The sequence below is a fragment of the Condylura cristata genome, unplaced genomic scaffold, assembly GCF_000260355.1.
Source record: "Condylura cristata isolate star-nosed mole 26May11 unplaced genomic scaffold, ConCri1.0 scaffold00008, whole genome shotgun sequence".
Classification (NCBI taxonomy): Eukaryota; Metazoa; Chordata; class Mammalia; order Eulipotyphla; family Talpidae; genus Condylura; species Condylura cristata.
Genome location: NW_004567109.1, coordinates 19,774,298 through 19,792,615, shown reverse-complemented (window position 1 = coordinate 19,792,615; position 18,318 = coordinate 19,774,298). Strand labels below are relative to the sequence as shown.

General features: G+C 54.6%; 1 protein-coding gene across 1 annotated transcript in view; it reads left to right on the top strand.

Moving 5' to 3' along the window:
- The window catches only part of POU3F1 (POU class 3 homeobox 1), a gene marked incomplete at its 5' end in the record, with an annotated part of 2,452 nt that extends 894 nt beyond the window's left edge, over window positions 1-1,558 (top strand). The window contains 1 exon segment of the mRNA XM_004695931.2: window positions 1-1,558. This exon segment is cut by the window's left edge and continues 1 nt beyond it. Within this exon segment, the coding sequence (XP_004695988.1) occupies window positions 1-63 (63 nt within the window).
- Between the last annotated feature and the right edge of the window lie 16,760 nt (window positions 1,559-18,318).

Genomic DNA, 18,318 nt, shown 5'->3' with positions numbered 1-18,318 from the left:
CCGCCCCCACCGGCCGCGCTGCACCACCATCACCACCACACACTGCCCGGCTCGGTGCAGTGACCCCGCCGACCGAGCTCCCCGCGGGCGCGCGGCGAGGCGCTGCGCGGCCTGAACTCTTTTTGTTCGGTTGCTTTGGATTTTACAAAAAGCCCAGAAACTTTCGAACAAAACCAAACACCCGGACGACCCTCTCTGGCGAGCGGCGAAGACGGCCGACAGGCTGCGTCGCCAACCCGGATAGAGAGGAGCGAAGATCCGGAACGCGCCAACTCACCCCGGGCATCCGGCCCGCCGCCTGCTCCCTGCCCCCACCCCCTCGACGACCCCCGCCCTTGCCCCCCCGGGCTGTTCGGGGCCGGATCCCGGCAGCGGCCTCCCCACAGCGACAGGTAACGCGGTACGGGGTTAGGGATTCCCCGGGAGAAAGGAAGAAGAGAGGAGGGTTCCCCAACCCCTCTCCCCGGCGCGGACTCCGAGCCTGCGGGTCGAGAGTGGGGACTGTCACTTTATTCGCTCCCAGCCTCTTCTCTCCCACAAGGATGCACCCCATCCCTCTTACCCTTCCTCCGGGCTTGGTTTTTTACGGTTTTTATTTATTCGTGGAGCCTTTCGGCTCCTGGGGTCCTTCTAACTTCGCCCGCGCCCTTAATTTAAATCGCTGTATACTGTATTTATCGGGGCCCCGGAGGGGAGGCCGCGAGAGCCGCGTCTGTGTATAAAAGCAGGAAATAGCCAAAGCTTTAATCTAGCCTAATTTATTTTCCCCTTACCTCCCTCTATCCTACCCCAAAAAAGCAAAACAAAAAAACAAAAACTAACAAAAAAATTCGAGTGTTCATTTTTTGTTTCGTTTTATCCGAGCCCGAGCTCGATGCCGGGCCATGCCGGAGGGGTCTGCGCTCCCGCACACACACGGTTGGGAAAGGGCTCTGTCCCGCTGCAGGCTGACCACTGCACGGCCGGGCCTCCGCTCCCCGTGGGGCCTGCCCTCCTGGCCACTAGCAAACGAAACTTGGAAAAGTTGGAGATATTTTTCAACCAGCTGTAGAAATAAGCCGTTCCCTGAGAACCTTCTTCCTGATTCCCTGCAGCCTCCGTTTGCTCCCTGTCCAGCCCCTGGGATGCCGGATGCTGGGGGAGGTTGGGAAAGAAATTCCCCAAGTTTGGGGTGAGGTGGGAACCATGTAAATATGTGAGATATGTACACACTGGCGGGGAGAAGAAACATTTTGTGCTTGGTTTTTATTTTTGGTTTTCCGAGTCGCCCTCCCTCCCCATCCTCAAGGATTTTGTACACCAACTAATCTGAAAAAGATATTTTAATATGATTTCCAGATTTCTGACCCATCTCTATTTATTTTCTGAATGTGTTTGGAGCTTCCCCCTTCTCCATTTCTTGTTCTGTTTGTTACATTTTGGATTTAAATTTTGTTATTTTATTTTTATTATTTTTGGAACAATGTTTTGGTGCATTCTCTTTGTATCTTTATTGCAAAAAAAAAATGTAGACTGGGAAGTTCCCTTTATATTTATGTTATAGTAAATATTTTATTACTCACATAAACATGTACCCCAGGGCTGTGTCCTGTTCTCTTTACTACCAGGGCTGGGTCGGTTTGTGGGTGAGTGATGGGATACCCTGGCTCACCTCCCCTAAAGTCCTGGCCTCACTATCTTGGAGAAAGGTGACCACGCAGACCTTCTTCCAGGCCAGTGTTAGCAGCGCCAGGGAGCTGGGCAGCAGCTGGACCCCTGCCTCAGGTGAGTGAGTTCAGGGAAGATGAAACCGCCTCGCGTCCCTTCCCAGAAGCAGACTGTCCTGAGACCAGGCGGGGCTGGGACACCACACCGAGTCTGGGTCATCCGTTCCTCAGGCACAGCTCCGCTGCCCTCCGCAGCCAAAGAAGCCGGTCTGGACCTGCACCACCTGCCCAGCGTCTTTGTGTCCTCCACCGGCAACCTGGCCCCTGGCCCCTGACTTTGGTACCAGACGTGCTGCGCATATCGGTGGGAGCCAGCTCCATGGCTCTTGTTCCTGGGGCAGCTGGACGCAAGACAGTCCTCACCAAAGCCAAGACAGTCCTCACCAAAGCAATGGGATGGCGCCCAAACCTACCTGTATCCACGGAGAGTTCCAAAAGCTTAGGCAGCGAGCTGAGCCGACCTGGGGAGGTAGCCGTGCCTCTTTGCACAGGCGATGCGGGGCCTGATTCGCTGCAGTCAGACTGTCTGCCCCAGCTCCTGCACCAGAGGAGTACGGCTGTGACACCAGAAAGCCCTCATCTCCTTTCCAGGGGTACGCCCCTGCCCAGATACCCCCTGCCCCCAGGCAGTGGTGGGTGTTCTGTGGACTCCACTGCTATGCAGCGATGTCCCGGGGGACGGTACAGACATCCTCAGACACCCCCGCTCAAGCCTCAACAACACCATGCTCCCTTCCCAGAGACAGGACAGTAGAGGTAGATGTGGGTTCCAAGCCAAAGCCCCAGACCACCCTGTGTCCCAGAGCTGCTTCTTCCTTTAAAACAACTCTGCAACGCTAATAAAGCAGTTTGTCCTGTTTGTTCACAGATGCAGTTCTTTTCCCTTCTCAGGAGAAGCCACGCAAGGTTTCTCCTCCTCTTCATGGACACAGAGCTTAAAGCCACAATCGCTCCACTGGGGAGAAAGTCTTGTCCCCAGTGAGGATGTGTGTCCCCTCCCATCGGGGAAAGCTGCCCAGACCCAGACCCATGAGAGGTCCAGCGTCGTGGACACCAGGGCTAGTGTTCCCAGGCCTCCATGTTAGCAGCCTGGGGTAGGGGCCTCAGAGTGACCACCCTGCTGATTTCCTCTGACCTTCTGGGCTCTGCCCCACCATCGTGGGGGAGATTGTCTGCAAGTAAAAAGACCCCCACAGTTTCCGAAGGCTCAGCCTTTTCACTCGTCACCCCTTTCTCTTGCCTTCAGTCCTGTGTATTGAGGGATTAGCCCTTAATTGGCACCCATGCCCAGCTACCACCCACACTGCCAGATCAGCAGGCCTTCTCTTGCTTCTTAAAGGGGATGCCAGGAGCCCCCTCCCAGTGCAGGGTGACAGTGTGGCCCCAGCCCCAGGCCTTCCCAACTGAGCCTTGCCTTTCCACTCCACCAGGTACAGAAGTCCCCAGCAGCCCCACACTCCCCAAGACCCTTCTTATTTCTCCATCCAGGATCACCCCAGTCTCAGGGCCCTGAAATGGAAGCCAGTGATGCTCACAGCTCCCTGTCGCCTGCATGCTCTGAGCCTCAGCAGGTTTGGAGGTTGGAAAGGGCGAAGACAGGCCTCCTTCTGCTGGCCTCTGCCTGCAGCTGACACCAATTGATTGATTGATTTGCTAATTGTCTGCTTAATCCTGTACAAGAGGGTGGATTTATTATTTAAACAAGTCAACTCAAAAAACAGCAAAACAATGTGATCTCCCAAGACTCCAAGCAGCAGCTGAGGAATAAAACAAAAAATGGAAACCAGTGGAAAAAGGGATGGAAGGAAACCTTGCCCATGTGATGATTTTGCTTAACAGGACCCCAGCCTGGAACAGCTACCCATGACCGGCCCCCTGGTCACAGAAGGCGCCCAGTTTCCTTTACCCGGTCTCTAGCTTGGGATAACGGAGGAACCTTAGCCCGTGTGACTGTCTAAGGAAAAAGCCACAGGGAAAGAAATAATTTGCCCTCCAGTCTCACTCCCAGGACAGAACAGTGCTTGGGCAAGTCACAGTTAGCTGTGAACTTGTGTGTTTCCTCCACCCCAGGTGTATATGAACCTACCTGCTCACTCTTGAGAGAAGCAGGTGTCCTTAGCATCAGCCTGTGAGAAAGCCCCCTTTCCCGGGAAGAGTTGGAATTTTCAAGTCCCATTTCCCTCCAATTGCCATTTGAACAGTTACTTCCTAGGTCCATGCTGCCAGATTCTGGTAGTTAGAGCTTCACTCTGCCCATGCCGAACTCTGTGCATTGGGGTATGTACTTGTGTGCGACTCTGGGTCTGCAAGTCCATAGCTGTTCCCGGTAGAGGAGAGAAAGTCCGCACTATACTGCTAATGCTTTGAACCGGGAGAACATTTGCAGGGATCAGGGCTGGCTCACACTGGAAGAAGGAAGGAAGCTGTTTTGGTCTCCTGTGATCAAGACAAACCTAGGAGGAGCCCTGCCCTGAAGGTGATGCCCTTCTTCTCCCCCAGGAAGTCGCACAACCTAAATGGGACATGGTTTAAGTCCTCTGCAGCATCCCTTGACCGCAGGACTCCACTGAGTATCCACAGGGTTAGCAGATCCCAACCACAGCTGCCCACTTAGAGCAGTTTGGAGCTGAGTCTCCTCTGGAACGACTTGGGCCTGTGTATGGGAGGGACCAGCCCTAAAGTCACACCCAGGCCCAGGATTTCGCCAGTGGGGCTGGGGTCCACAAAGCAGGGGGAGGAGAGAGCGGAGTGTTCATCTGGTCCCGCTGCTTGCCTTCAGCTTTGCAAAGGGGATTCACCCTACTCACTGCCGGGAGTCTGGCAATCTTGTCCCTGCCTAGCGCCTTTGAAGGCTCTGGAGTTGGTGTTTGGCAGCCCTCTCAGGGACCCCCTTCTGCTTGCGAGCCTCCATGTGGGAGGACTGCCCTCTATTGGTCCCTGAGCTGGGACACGGCAGTACTCACCAGGACCACCTGAGAGTTGAGCACCTCCCCAAAAAGCCAGCTTCCAGGTGGCTACTCTGGGGGTGGCAGCTAAAACAGAAGGAACTAGCGCCTCTCAAGGAAGCAGTCCTGCTTCATACACATACAAGACCGCAGGTCCCCCTTCTTGATCCCCCCATCACCCCCAACCCCACAGCCACTCTCCGAAATTTGTCATCACAGCTTCCTCCGCTGTCTCTTTCTCATTAGCAACTCTTTCTCATCCCTGCTCTCGGCCAACCAAGCCCAGTGCACTCTCTCCAGCTCACTCACACACACCTGCTAACACACGTGTGGTCACACCCCAACCACTGGTTGGCCAGCTCTGTGGTCTTCGGTGCTGAGTTCTCCATAGTCACTGGGCACCTGGTGCCTGTGACATTTGATTAAGCACATAGCCCTCCCTCCCCAGCATTTGACAGGGTCCCCTTTTCTCAGGATTTCCAAGCACTTACCCCACAAGCCATTTTCCAAAATCATCCCTGCCTGTCATTGTTCTCAGCTCCTCCCATATCTCTCCTGCTCTCTTCAGATAATTAAAGTTAGGCTGTGTGTTTGTATGTATGTGTGATCTTATTTTTTAAACACACACCCCCACATGTACATATGCGTGTATATATACAAACACACACAGCAATTAGATCTATTCCTTCCTGCCACCGCCACTCTTGTGCAGTAAAACCTCAGCTACGCACATGTCCTCACATCGCCAAGAGAAACCCAGCACCACCTAGTCACGGGTTCCTGATTCACACACACACACACGCACACATGCACACAGGCACTTTCTCAGTTGCATCCACCCCCAGCTCCCTGGTGCTTCTCCAGGGGCATGACCCACCTCCACCCACCTCCAGGGCATCCGAATGGGCTCTCTTCAAATGTGCTAAGCTGGAGGAGGGCTCAGCTCCAGCTCCCCCGCACATACACCCATGGACATGTCTCTGGCTAAGCCTGACCAGGGCGGGTCTGGGTATTATTAGGCTGCAGAGACAGCACGGAGGCATATGGTCTCGTGCACAAGAAATAATGTTCATGTTAAATCAGACCTCATGCATAATGCATGGTGCCTGATCTCACATTATTTTGGGTGTTCGTCAAAATCAGTGTTCTTTCTTGTGAGGGCTCCTGGAAAGAAGGGGGAAAGGCTTTTGCTAATTGCACGGGCAGGCCAGGCCCGGGAAGCCAAGAGTGCCCTAGGAGCCTCCCTCTGGCCCTACTTCAGCTGCTAGTGGGTCTTGTCCCTCTATCCCCTGTCTTTGCACATGGAAGGAGGGGTTTGTTGCAGGCGTAAGGCCCCGTGTTATTTTTATTTCTTTTCTCTCGACTCTCTGTCCCCGGAGGGTTCTGGGGAATAGCAGTGGCTCCGTTGTTCTCACACCCGATTCATTTGCCGTTTTATGAACTCCCCGTTGATTCATCGCCTCCCTAAGTCAATGATTCACTCCTGATGGCTTTTCAGAAATCCTTCTTCAAAGGCCCCAGATTATTCAGCCCTGAACAGGAGTGAGAGTTAGAGCAGACCTGAGCCCTGCACTGTAGCACTCCCATCCCTTATGTCCTGGGACACTGGCTCTGCCCTTGACCTTTCCCTGGGGCTGGCCCACCTTGGGAGGAGGGAGTGCTTCCTCTGTGCAGAAGCTGCTGGAACCGAACTGATCATGCTCTTGCCTGGCCTGCAGGTAAGGACGCCCCCGGCCCTGTAGGTTACCTGCCCTCTCCCATTGCCATCAAAGTCCCTAGAGAAGCTCTCCATGTCCCAGGGGAGGCTGACAGCAACATGGTGACACTTAGGCACTATGAGACTAGGCAGGTGTGGGTACGAATCCTGGCCCCACCTGTTATTCACTGTGTAACTTTAAGTCAGCTGCTTTCCTGCTGTGCCTCGGTTTGCTACTACCGTGGCAATGGCAGTTTCTTCATCGTAGAGTTATTTAGAGAATTAACAGGGATGATCACAGAGTGGAGCATAAGTGGGTGATGAAAGAGGGAAAGCTGTTTATCATGGGACCTGGACATGGCATTGTACAGAAACAACTGGACAGAGACAAAAACCACAGATCCCACTCTGCCCAAGGCACACTGACATCATTTTTACCCAGCACCACTCTGTGCTTTATTTTCATTATCTCACATCAATTATTATTTTGCAGATGAGGAAACGGGTGCCCAGAGAGTTGTAGTAACCTGTCAAGGCAACAAGACCGGTTAATGACAGAACCTGGGATAAAACCCATTTTATCTGACACCAAGGGTCACCTTCTTTCTATGCTCCCTATGGAGGGGAGCAGCAGTCTAGGACTAGAGCGTGCACCCAAAGCAGGAGAACTCAGGAATGCCACAGACAGGGCAGCTGGGGGCTGAGCGCATTGGAGACATGAGGCTGGCCAACACCCATCTCTACCACTCAACAATACAGTTAGTCCCATGAGGCTCAAGCAGTTGCAAAGACTGGCCCGGGATCACCACGAAGGTCAGAAAGTCCCCTTGCTGTGTCCAGTCAGAGTATGTGGGCTGAGCAGCCACACACAGTGGCTAAGAAGGTGGCATCTGCCCCCCCAGGCTTTTACCCTAGCTGTGCCCCACACCCTTGGCCAAGCGGCTTCAACTCTCCATCGCTTATTTTCCTCATCTACCTGAAGAAGAAAGTCATAGGACTTGCCAGGTAGCTTTCTGGGTAGTTTACATGGGAGATGATATGTGTAAACACTCAGAAGATAGCCTGGTGCATTGTAAGTACACACTAAATGTTAACTATAAAATTAACTTTCTATGTACAATATGTATTATTATATTATCACTGGGCTAACGCAGTGCATAAATACAATGCCTCCCTGGAATCACTTCTCTTTGTCCTCAAACCACTGTGAAAAGCTCCAGCTCCCCATCCCCAGTCCACAGATAAGGAGATGAAGACCCAAGGACACTGAGGGACTCACAAAAGGACCCTCAAAATTAATGGCTGCTGAAATCTTCCAAATTATTCCCTGATTCTGCTTCTTTGGGGCAAACCCATGACCCCAGTAATGTGGGCTGAGCCCCTTCTAAGGGCTAAGGCTCTGTGCTGTTCTGGGGAGACGGCGCCCAGAGAATCAAGGAAGGCCTCAAGGAGGAGGTGCCACTGGACAGATGTGGGGATCCCCCAACAGATGTGGGGATCACCTCAGTCACATCCCTCTTCCTGAAACTTCTGGCTTTCCCCGCCCTACTCAGAGCTCTTCCACCATGAGGCTCCTTTACCTCCTTTAGCCTCAGAACAAAAGCTCAGACGCAGGCCCCACATGCCACAGAGCCACCTCCAGCAGGCTGACCGCAGATGCCTCCGTGGCTTCTCTCTTGACTGCTGCAACCCGGCCCAGTGGCTGACACCAAACTATGCCACAGAACTTCTCAGCCTCAACAAGGGGCCCAGTCCCTGGGTGCAGGCCTCACCTCGCTATTCATCCTGAGTATGACCTGAGTCCTGTCATTCATCATGTCTGGACCTCAATGCATGAAATGGGCTTTCCTTCCTTCCTCTCCATCCATCCCACAACCACCCACTCATCCGCCCATTCTCTTCAACCCACTCATCCATCAATTACCCAACTTAGCAATCAATAATGCTGAGCACCAGTGCCCTGGATTCACCTCTTCTCCCTGCCTCTCAGTCACTGGCTATAGGCTTGTGAGGGCCCAAGTGAGGTGATTGACGGGAACAATGAAGTCTGCTTGCATCCATGCCGTCCTGTATCAGAGTCTGGAAACCTCCATGTCCTGCTTCTTCCTACAGACAATGCAATTAGCCTGGCATCTGCCGGCCCTGGTCCTTCCCTGAGCTTATTTCTCATGCTAGGGATGCCATACCTGCTGACTGAAACTGGAGCGATTTCAAAGAAAGTGGGTGAGACAGAGCTAAATAAAGATCACCACTGGGGATCAGTTTGGGTTGTTTTGTTTTGTTTTCCCCCAGAAAAGGCAGCAGCAGCATCTGGACAACAGGGAGAAACAAGGTGGGTGCATCAGGCATTCATGTGCCAGGGCCAAATCCCAGGGCAGTCCCCACTAGAGCCACTCTCTGGACGTTGCCACTCTCTGGACCTTGATTTCCCTATCAGTGCTGTGTGAGGGGTGGTCTGTGGGTCCTTCTAGCTCTGAGGTGACCCCTTTCCACTCTTGCTTCCCTTCGAGCCTGGGTGGGCCTGCCCCCAACAATGGGGCCTCTCTGGCCAGCCCACACCCAAGGAGAGGTAGGAGATGACGTGGTTGTCCATGGCCCTGAGTCCTCTGGCTATTCAAACCCCCCTCCCCTGACACAAACAACCCTCAGTCACCTCCCTCTCCCGCCCCCCAGAATCTGGGCACAGCTGGGCTTGCTATGCCCTGACCACGGCATGAATCACCCCTCTATGGTTCCCGGGGGAGTGGTCCAGGGAGCATCCTACGCCCCCCATGGGGTGAGGGCCGGAATCACTGCTGTCAAGCAGGCAGTGTCCACGGGAACAATGGGGGCCTGTGGCTGACAGCCGGAATGCAGCCATTGTCCTGCCCTGGCCCCCGACCCCAAGGCCTCAGGTCCCCAGGCCAGGCAAGCTGCGTGGGTGGGTGCGTCAGGCGCTCGTGTGCCAGAGCCTGGACACATGCTGGCCACTTCCCCTCTCTGGGCAGGCATTCATGTGGGTGGGCCAGTGGACCAGACCCCACTTCCATACCCAGCCTCACAAAAACTCCAATGCACAGGGTAAGCAGCAAGACAGGGCCCAAGGAAGCCAAGCTGGCCTCCGACCCACCCATCCCTGGGGTACTTGGAACAGACTCAGAGAAGGGGCCCTGCAGCTTTGAGACCCAAGCTATACATCACAGTGGGGAGGGGGACCACATTAGAATAATGCAGGATTAGAGTGGGGTTGCTATAGCGACGTATTAGGGCAATACATCTAGGGAGCCCCGGCCCTTGGTGATGTATGACTGCTCAGCATCAGAGTGGGGGGGAGGGAGGGGACCTGTCCCGCCCCTCAGAGGGGAGAGCAGATGCCAAACATTCTCTTCACCAGGGAGAACATCTGCTTTGGACATCCAAAATAGGCTCCTCTGAATACTGTCAAGATTGAAAGGGATACCCTGGCAGCGCAACCTCCATCCACCCCACTTTAGTGAGAGTCAACCCAGCTTCAACTTCACATCCCAGCTCCAGGCTCAGACTCAGTCCCCTGGGCCCCAGGCCAAGCCAGGCCCAGCCTCCACTCAGCCCCTTCAGGAGCTCTCCGGTCTGGCTCAGTGCCATTCCCATCCTACCTCCCTGCACCGGGGGATTAATGGACCACAGGGGGTGGGGGGGAGTAGGTAAGAGGAAAAGGAGGTAGGAGTGTTCAGAAACACTCCTAAGCCAAAGCCCTCAAGCCTGTCAAGTTTCAAGAAGTCTGAAGGTCTGAGGACACACATGCTGCCTCTTCTCACCCAAAGGCCTCCCCAGGCCAGCAGCTGCTCCCCTGCCTAGTCCCAGGTCTGGGGATTTAACTTGCCTTTCCACACTCCCAGGGTGTCCCAAGGGTGTAGGGGTAACTAACACTGGTCAAAAAAAGAATATTGTGTGGGGCACCCAACAAAGGAGAATGCATTTAAAAATCTTCACATAGTAGGGCCTCAGCTCTACCAAGCTATGGCCAGTCACTGCCATAGTTCGATCCCCAACCAAGCAGGTGACCCACATGGTGCAGCAGTCTGTCTCTCCTGTCTCATCCGCTGATCCCCTCAGCAGTGTATTTCAGTAGATCACGTATTCTGCTCCCCACTCTGTCTCTGATGAATCTTCTCACCCTCCTCACATCTGGCCTGCACCCCAACTTTTGTATGCGTAAATAAATAAAAATAAATCTTTAAAAATCTTCACAGTGTTTATGATGTTATATAACAAAGTCGGGTCATGGCATGCTTTCAAACTGCTATATCAAGGCCTTTATATCCACTTACCCCCACCCCAGAGGCCCTGAAGCCCCTGGGGCTTCAGGGAAAGGTTCTGCTGAGATCATCCCCTCACCACATCCACTTCAGCATTTGATGAGGAAGAGGAGGAAGGCAGTTAAGCTCCTTCCAGAATCATAGGTGTGCTGTGAGTATAAATAGTGTATGTTTGTGTGTGCACCCACCTTGGCTCCTCACTGAATGGTAATTTTTCATTAATTCAATCGAGTACAATAAATTACACAAACCCCCCAAAAGTGTTTAGAAAATGACATTCTGGCCCGGTTCCAAAGAGGGTGGGGTGTGTGGCTCCAGCCAGGCCTGGAAGAATGCTGACCATGGAAATCATGCCACACACGCCCCGGGGGACAGAGGTCAGAGGAGCACGGGGGGTCAGAGCCTTGCCCTCTGCCCATGGACATGCGTGCAGAGATGCTCACACGTGTACACATGGGTCCCATCCTGGCGTTGTCCCCTGATGGGGAAGACGGGTCAATGGGGCTTCTCCTGTCGCTGGGCATCCCCTGGGGATGCCCTCTGCCATGCTCACACAGGCACATGCTCTCACGAGCACACCAGGCGCACACTCCCATGTGGCAGAGCGAAGGGAAGAAAAGCACTAAGAGAAGGTAGGTGAAGGCAGAGTGTCTGCCCAGAGGTCAGTTCCTGGGCGGGGGTGGCAGGGTGCCCAGGGCACTGAGTGGGCCGGAGAGTTTCATGGCTTCCTCTTTTCCCCAGCCAGCGACCAAAGGTCAGCCCAGGCGGCTCAGCCACATGCGGTCCACCCACCCCTGTGGGGTCATGTGAGACCAGGACCAAAGCCTCATCAACACACCATTGTCCTCCAGAGCCCAGCCTTGAGCTGAATCTGACAAGGCCCCTAGCCCAAGACCAGTCAGTCATCCCCCAGAACCTTTGGCCCCCATCTGAGGGGCTTCTCAGTACCCTTGAGAACAATCTGGGTGATGCTCACTTTGGACTTTTCCATTCACTTCCAAGAAGTGGGAAGGAGCTGTCTCTTCACTGCACTGAGAGCGCCTGGGTGATCAGAGTGAGAGGGAGAAGAAGGACCTTCTTTCTCACTTTCCCTCTAGGGACATAATATCATCTCATGCCACCATCTCCGCCCAGCCTGCCCCCTCCCCCCGCTCTGCCCATTCCCCAAATGTTCTGGAGGGAAAGGGGAGCAAAGCAAAGAAGGCCGAAAGTGGCCCTGAAGGTCATCTTGCACGTCAGTGCTGGGATGGGCCCCAGAGCCCCTTGCGTCCTGGCTCCCCGCCTGGACCACAACAAGGCCCCATTGACTCCTGAGCACCCCCTTTCCCAAGATGCCTACAGAGCTGTGGGCTCATGGCTCCTGCCCACGGTCCCTAAGCCCCACAAAGCCCCACAAGACCCACCCAGGGAAAGAGGCCAGAGCTGACGGGTCTGATGGCTGTGGGTGTGTGCAACCCCTGAGGAGCAGAGGAAGGAGGGAGGCATGGGAACACACCTACACGAGAATCTCACTTGGATCTGGGCTCAAGACCCTCATGGCCAAACTCTTGGCCTTCTCCAGCCCAGAATGGAGTCAAAGATCTTGGGTGCCCAGCTAGGACAGTCTCTGCAGGTGCCACCCCCACCAGCCCTTACCCCTGCCCTACGCCTTGCAAAAACAGGAGCTTCCCACCCCCACCACTGAGACTAACCTGGAGCAAAACCACCCTGGCCCACCCCTCTGTCTCCTCCGAGGGAAGTCAGGTGGGGAAAGAGGTTGTGACTGGGGGAGGGGAGCTGGAGGAAGGCGGGGGCTCCTAAGGGGAGGGCCACCCCAGCAGGATGACAGAGAGATGATTAAACCCACAGAGAAGATTGATAAGGGAGCTAAGCAGCTGCAGTTCTGCAAGGTGGGCTGGGGACAAATCTCATCTTGTCCTAGCGCGCTCAGCACTGGGGGGCTGGGCCTGCCTGGCTGAGCTCGTGACCTACAAGACCTCTGAGCTGGAGCAGGGAGCGGGGTGAGGTGGAGGTCTGTTCCCACCTTCTTCCCTAGACAAGACAGTGCCTTCTGGAGCCCAGCCCCCTCTCCAGCCACCCCACGTTCTCCCCCACTTGGCACCCCTCTGCACCTGGGCAGCGTGCCCCTCCTCACTGGTGCCCCCTTCACCCACAGCATCTCTGCCACGGCTCTCACTCTCGTTATTATTAGATGTGATTTACGGTGGAAACGCTGAGTCAGACAAACCAAGATCCCCAGACAGAAGCAGTGGGAGCTGAGAGGAGCGTCCAGAGGAGGTGGCCCTCTCGCAGGGTCCTGGGAGGAGAGGGGGCAGCGCTCACAGATGAGCCGGCAGAGCAGCTCTGGGTCCTCCTGCAGCTCCAGGCCCAGGGGCTCACCTAGGGCTCCAGGACACTCAGAGCCCTTTTTGGACTCACACCCAACCTTGCAGCCTGCTCCTGCCGGCCTCCGATTGATCTTCCTTGGTAAGTCTGAAGGCACAGTCCAGGATCCTAAAGTCTTGAAACAAGGTGGTTCTCCTGGGCTGTTTCCGGACACCAGGACTCATGGCTCCTCCGGCAGCCCCTCACTCCCAGAGATGGAGAGCGCCAGGAAAAGCGCATTCCTGGGGTCCCAGCCCCCCAGGCTGCAGGCTGAGCAGGGGCACTGTGCATTCATGTGGGCCTCGGAGAGCGCGTGGGGAGCGCACGCTCCTGCTCCCACCTGACACAGAGCAGCAGCGTGGGCAGGTCCATCTCTGCTCCCTGGGTCTCTGACTCCCTGGCAGGGAGGAACTGGGCATTGTTGCCAAAAATAAACGTTCCCTCTCCCGCTCCCTGGCTGCCGGCTCCCGCTCATTAGGATGCGTGGCGTTTGGCTGCGGTCCCACACCTTGCAGCTCATTATAAATATGCAGTCGCTGCTGGCGCTACCCCAATCATCTCTGCAATCAGAGCTTTTAATTAGGTTAATTAAATTGTATCAAATCTCGCAGGGACGCAGTTCACTGATGCTGATGAGGCAGCCAAAACAGACCCCAGCTCCTCCGCTAATGAAGGCCGCTGCCTGCCTGCGCAGTGAGGGAGCCCGAGCACATAATAAACCTGCACGTCCTCAGGGAGGAGCTGCTGCCCAGGCGCTGAGCTCCGGGGGGGACCAGGCAGGGGGTCCACGTCAAGCTGACCAGGCTGCAGCTGCAGCCCAGACTACCCCACCACCACCACAGGACCGGCCCCTTCCCTGGAGAACTAACCCCGGGCAGCTTAGGGGGCCAGGGCGGCTGGTCGGTGTCGGGGACCCAAGCAGGACCCAGCAAACTTGGGTGTGTCCCCAAGATCCACCGACTCCCTCCAGGCTTTCCGTCCTTCTCCCCAAGAATGGCCCAGCTAGACCAGGATTCCTTCTTCTGCACCACCCCCACACATACCCGACACTGCCCCTCTAGATTCTTATTACCCAGAAAGGCCAGGCTGAGACGAGAAAGCTCATCCAACCGCCACGGCCCAGTCTCCATCTGCCATGGAGGCCACCTGCCCCCGTCGGGGTTGGGGGTTTAAAACGTGACCAGTCAGTGGCGGGCAGACAGGCGGGGGTTGGGGGCGGCAGCACCCCACAGTCGCCATGTGCCAGATGGACCCTGCATCTTCCCACCTACCACTCCACCGAAAGAGCCCTCTCCAGGGAGGAACACTTGCCCCTGACCTTCTGGAATCCAATTAGCTAGAGATGTGAACGAGCTTCCCTTCCCAACCCAGGCCTGTCCAGAGCTGACTGGCCCGGCCTCCTGCAACCCACTGTGGCCACTGAGACAGGGCTCCAGGTTAAAGGGCCTGCGCAGAGCCTCCGTGCAGCAAGCAGGAAGGCGAGTGCCACCACCTCCAAAGGGGATGTCCCCAAGCCTGCCCAGCTTGGCTCCAGTGCCTCCTCTGAACCCCTCTGACACTGGCCCCCGCTGCTGAGAGGCTGCCTAGAGAGGATGGGGAAATTTTCAGTGTTCTCAGGACATGTTTCTGCTGTAGAAGCTGGGTTTTGGGTTGGAAAGGTTTTTTTCCACCCAGTAATGTGAAAACATGAAACCTGAAACCAACCCCCCACATTTTTCACCTCTGAGAGAAGCCTTTGGGGTAACTGGGAGAAAGCTGCAAATGAGTCAGGCTGATTTGGGGCAAGGGGGCTGCCCAGCTGCCTCCGTGGCACCACAACTTCATTAACACTTATGATCTGAGCATGGCCGTCAGGTGACAGACGGCAGGAGGGAAGGAAACCGCTTCTCCCCACCCTCTTCTTAGCCCCAAACACCGCAGTCCCTACATAAAACTCCTCTGCCTAGGGCCTGGGCTCTGCTCTGGACCAGCTTCTCCGGCCACCCTACCGAGGCAGAGGGCTCAGGACCGCACTTCCGGCCTGGTTTGCTCCCCTCACACGGGGGTGGGGGGGGAGGACATTGCGGTTACTTAGGGCCACGAGGAACAGCAAGACTGGGCAGGGAGACTGGCAAACTTCAGTCAGGAGAAACATGAAACAGCACTTCCCGTCATGATGATGACGGACCTGGGGATGAGGAACGGGGAGCTTCCTTACAGGGCACGTGTGGAGGGTTTGTTATCCTCTGACCAGAGGAGTTTGGGAAGGTGAACAAGCAGAAGCGTGAACCTGGCAGCTCGTGCAGCCTCCATGGTGCTTTAGGCAAAGTAAACACTCCCTGAGCCTTCCTGCACGTTCGACTGAAACAGACCGAGGCCGTGGAGCTAGCTGGGTGGGGCCCTGCTAGCGGGCAGCCCTGTGACCGGCTGGCAGGGAGAGCGTACTCTCTGACCCCAGGAAGCAGCTGCACAAGGCCAAGAACCAGTCCAAGAACCTGCCGGCTCAGCCCCAACATGGTATTTCTGGCCCACCCCCAACCTCCACTCACCTGGGGCTCTGGGCCAGGACTCCCACCTAGACTTCAACTCCCATTCCCAGCACCCTGTGCATGAGACACTGAACTGAAACCCTGGGAGAGCTTGGGAAGGAAGGCCAGCCCCGTAAACCCACTTGCCTCGCTGTTTCAAGTCCAAACAGGCCCTGGCCTCACCAGCCTCTACAGGTAGGCAGAGCCGGTCTGCTGGCCGCCTTCGCTGCTGGAGGATGTACGCCTTGCACTGTTCACACCCCACAGCCCACAGCCACACAGGAGACCCATGGGGACACCCTACCTTGTCTGGATGGAACTGCCCCCTGGACTACCAGAGACTCCAGGACTTCCCCTAGACCTGGGAGGGGAACACCCTTTTTGTCCAGTCCTTGTCTCAGGGCATACTAATCTCAAACTGGGGGGGGCCTGGGTAGGAGAAAATTTCTTTTCACAAGAGCTCTCCCCTCTGGCTTTAAAGCCAATAAACAAATACATGCCAAGTACCTACGGAGTGCAGGCTGCTTCCGACAGCGTGTTAAGTGGGTGGACACCAGCAAAGAGAACTCACCCCAGTGAAGAGGCAGCAGCTCCCCCTACTGGGCTCTTTCCCACCCTGTAGCCAGGAGTTAGTTTCCTCTAAAACTTTATTGAAAACTGAAGTAGGGGCTTGGTGCTCTCCTGCTTAGGTCAGAAAAGTCCTATGGTGCGAGGGGCTGGTTGGTTCTCGGCAACAGAGACCCAGGGATTCCATCTCTGTAGCTGCTATTTTGGGGGACTTGTTTCCACAACAGACCTGAACCAGGGTTTAGGCTCAAATGCTCTCCACCTCCCATGGGTTACCCCCATGGTACAGCCAGAGCAGGATACCAAGAGCCTGAGGTAACCTGGAGTTGGAGGGTCCTAAAGAGACCACCTTCCCCTTCCCAAGCCATGAGCCAAGTCTGAGGTCCCAGCAGACACCAAAGCATCAAAATCCTAGCCAATATTTGGGAACCATGAGGTGTCTTAGGTTAATCTCAACATCAGTCCATCTTTTCCTTTAGAAACCTTGGACCTGGCCCTCCCTGGTGGCGCAGCAGGTTAAAGCACAGCACTAAGTAGCTAAAGCCACTTCCGCATGAGTTCGATCCCCGCCTGCCTCGGAGGAGATCCACATGGCGCTGCAGACCTCTCCTGACCCGCCCCCTGCTCCCTCAGCAGTGTACTTCGTAGATCTGCCTGTTCTGCTTCCCTCTCTGTCTCTGGTGAATCCTCTCACCCTCCACATCTCTGGCCTGTACCCCAGTTCCATATGAATAAATAAATCTTTAAAAAAAAAAAAAAAAACCTTGGACTTCAGAGACAGCCCTCCGTGTGACGGCCTGTCTCCTTCCAGCTCTGACTACCTCCATCTGGCCTGTGCACAAGCCTCAAGTATCGCTGTGTGCCTGTGTAACATGCAAAGACTTGTGTGGTGTGGGTAGCCCGTGTGTGTGAAACTCCAGCGAGTGTTCACGTAGCCACAGGTACGTGGATGTGCACGTACCTGTTTATGAGGACTGAACGGTGCGATGCCTAGTGTGTGCTCACGTGAGTGCTTGCGAAGCATGTGTACCTTTGTGTGGGCACCTGCTTCATGAGACAGCACTGAAGCACTCCCTACCCTCCTCCCACCTAGTGGGGGCAAGAGAGTCGGAGCAGCAGCAGCAAGCTGTTTTTGTCCCAGAACGGAGCGCAGCTTGGTCTGCTCACTCCTGTCCAACCCCCATGTGATGAGTCCCTCCCTGGCTCAGGACTCAGTGTCCAGACCCCTCCATCTAAGTCAACATTTACTTACTGACATTTACCTAGCTTAGCACCTCCCCAAAGGGGAGTTCACAGACACACTGGGAAGCATCCCCTCCAGAAGGAAAAAGCTCCAAGCTCCTACTCCTCGGCCCTTCTCCCTATTTTCCAGGTTCCCGGATATGTATCCTACTGGGTACACTCTGAGGAAATAGGTTTTCATTGTAGGCTTTGTAAAGGAACCTCACCATCGTGGGAATTTATAGCTTAAGTTTCAACAACGATTTTTTTCTTTTTTAATCTAAAATCTACACACAGCTGTTCCCTCTCTAGACGGAGGGAACCAGCTCCCAGGAGTAAGCCAGCCTCCCAAAACCCTGCTGCGCTACTGTTTTCTCTGAGCACGCACAGCCCTGTCCTGATGGCCACAGCTTACCACCACACATGGACAGGGAAGGGAAGGGGAGCTTGTGGGCGGAGAAGGAAACCGCCGCTCACACTCTGGGGTTTGTATCCCAGGGTAAAGGGCTACGCCGAGCCACTTTTGGCCTCAGTATCATGATTCACCAGGAGTGAAGAGGGCCTGCTCTGCCCCAATCTGCCCTTCATCAATAAAGCAATGCCTGCAAGTTCGAGTTCCCAGTGTTTCTGCCTGCAGCTGTACGTATACAGCTTGGCTAACTTATGAAGCCCCCTGAATATCCACTAAATGAACGAATGAAGGTAAAATAAATCTATTCAATGCATAAAACATTACGCAAACATTAAAGGTTTTTAAATTTTTACTATGAAATCATTACTTTTTAAAAGTTTAGTGATCGAGATGGAAAAAAAATGTACAAAATGAGGTAAAAATAAACTTTTGTAATAAAAAAAATTTAGTGATATAAAAATGGAAAAGAACTAATGATTTAACAGTGAAGTGGACACAGAATATAAGTTGTTCACCATAATTACAACCTACAGAAAACACAAACAAAAGAGCGGTAGCTACCTTTGCAAAGGGAGGAAATAAGCCGAATGTTCTTGCTGGTGGTTCCCTCCATGGCCCTAGGT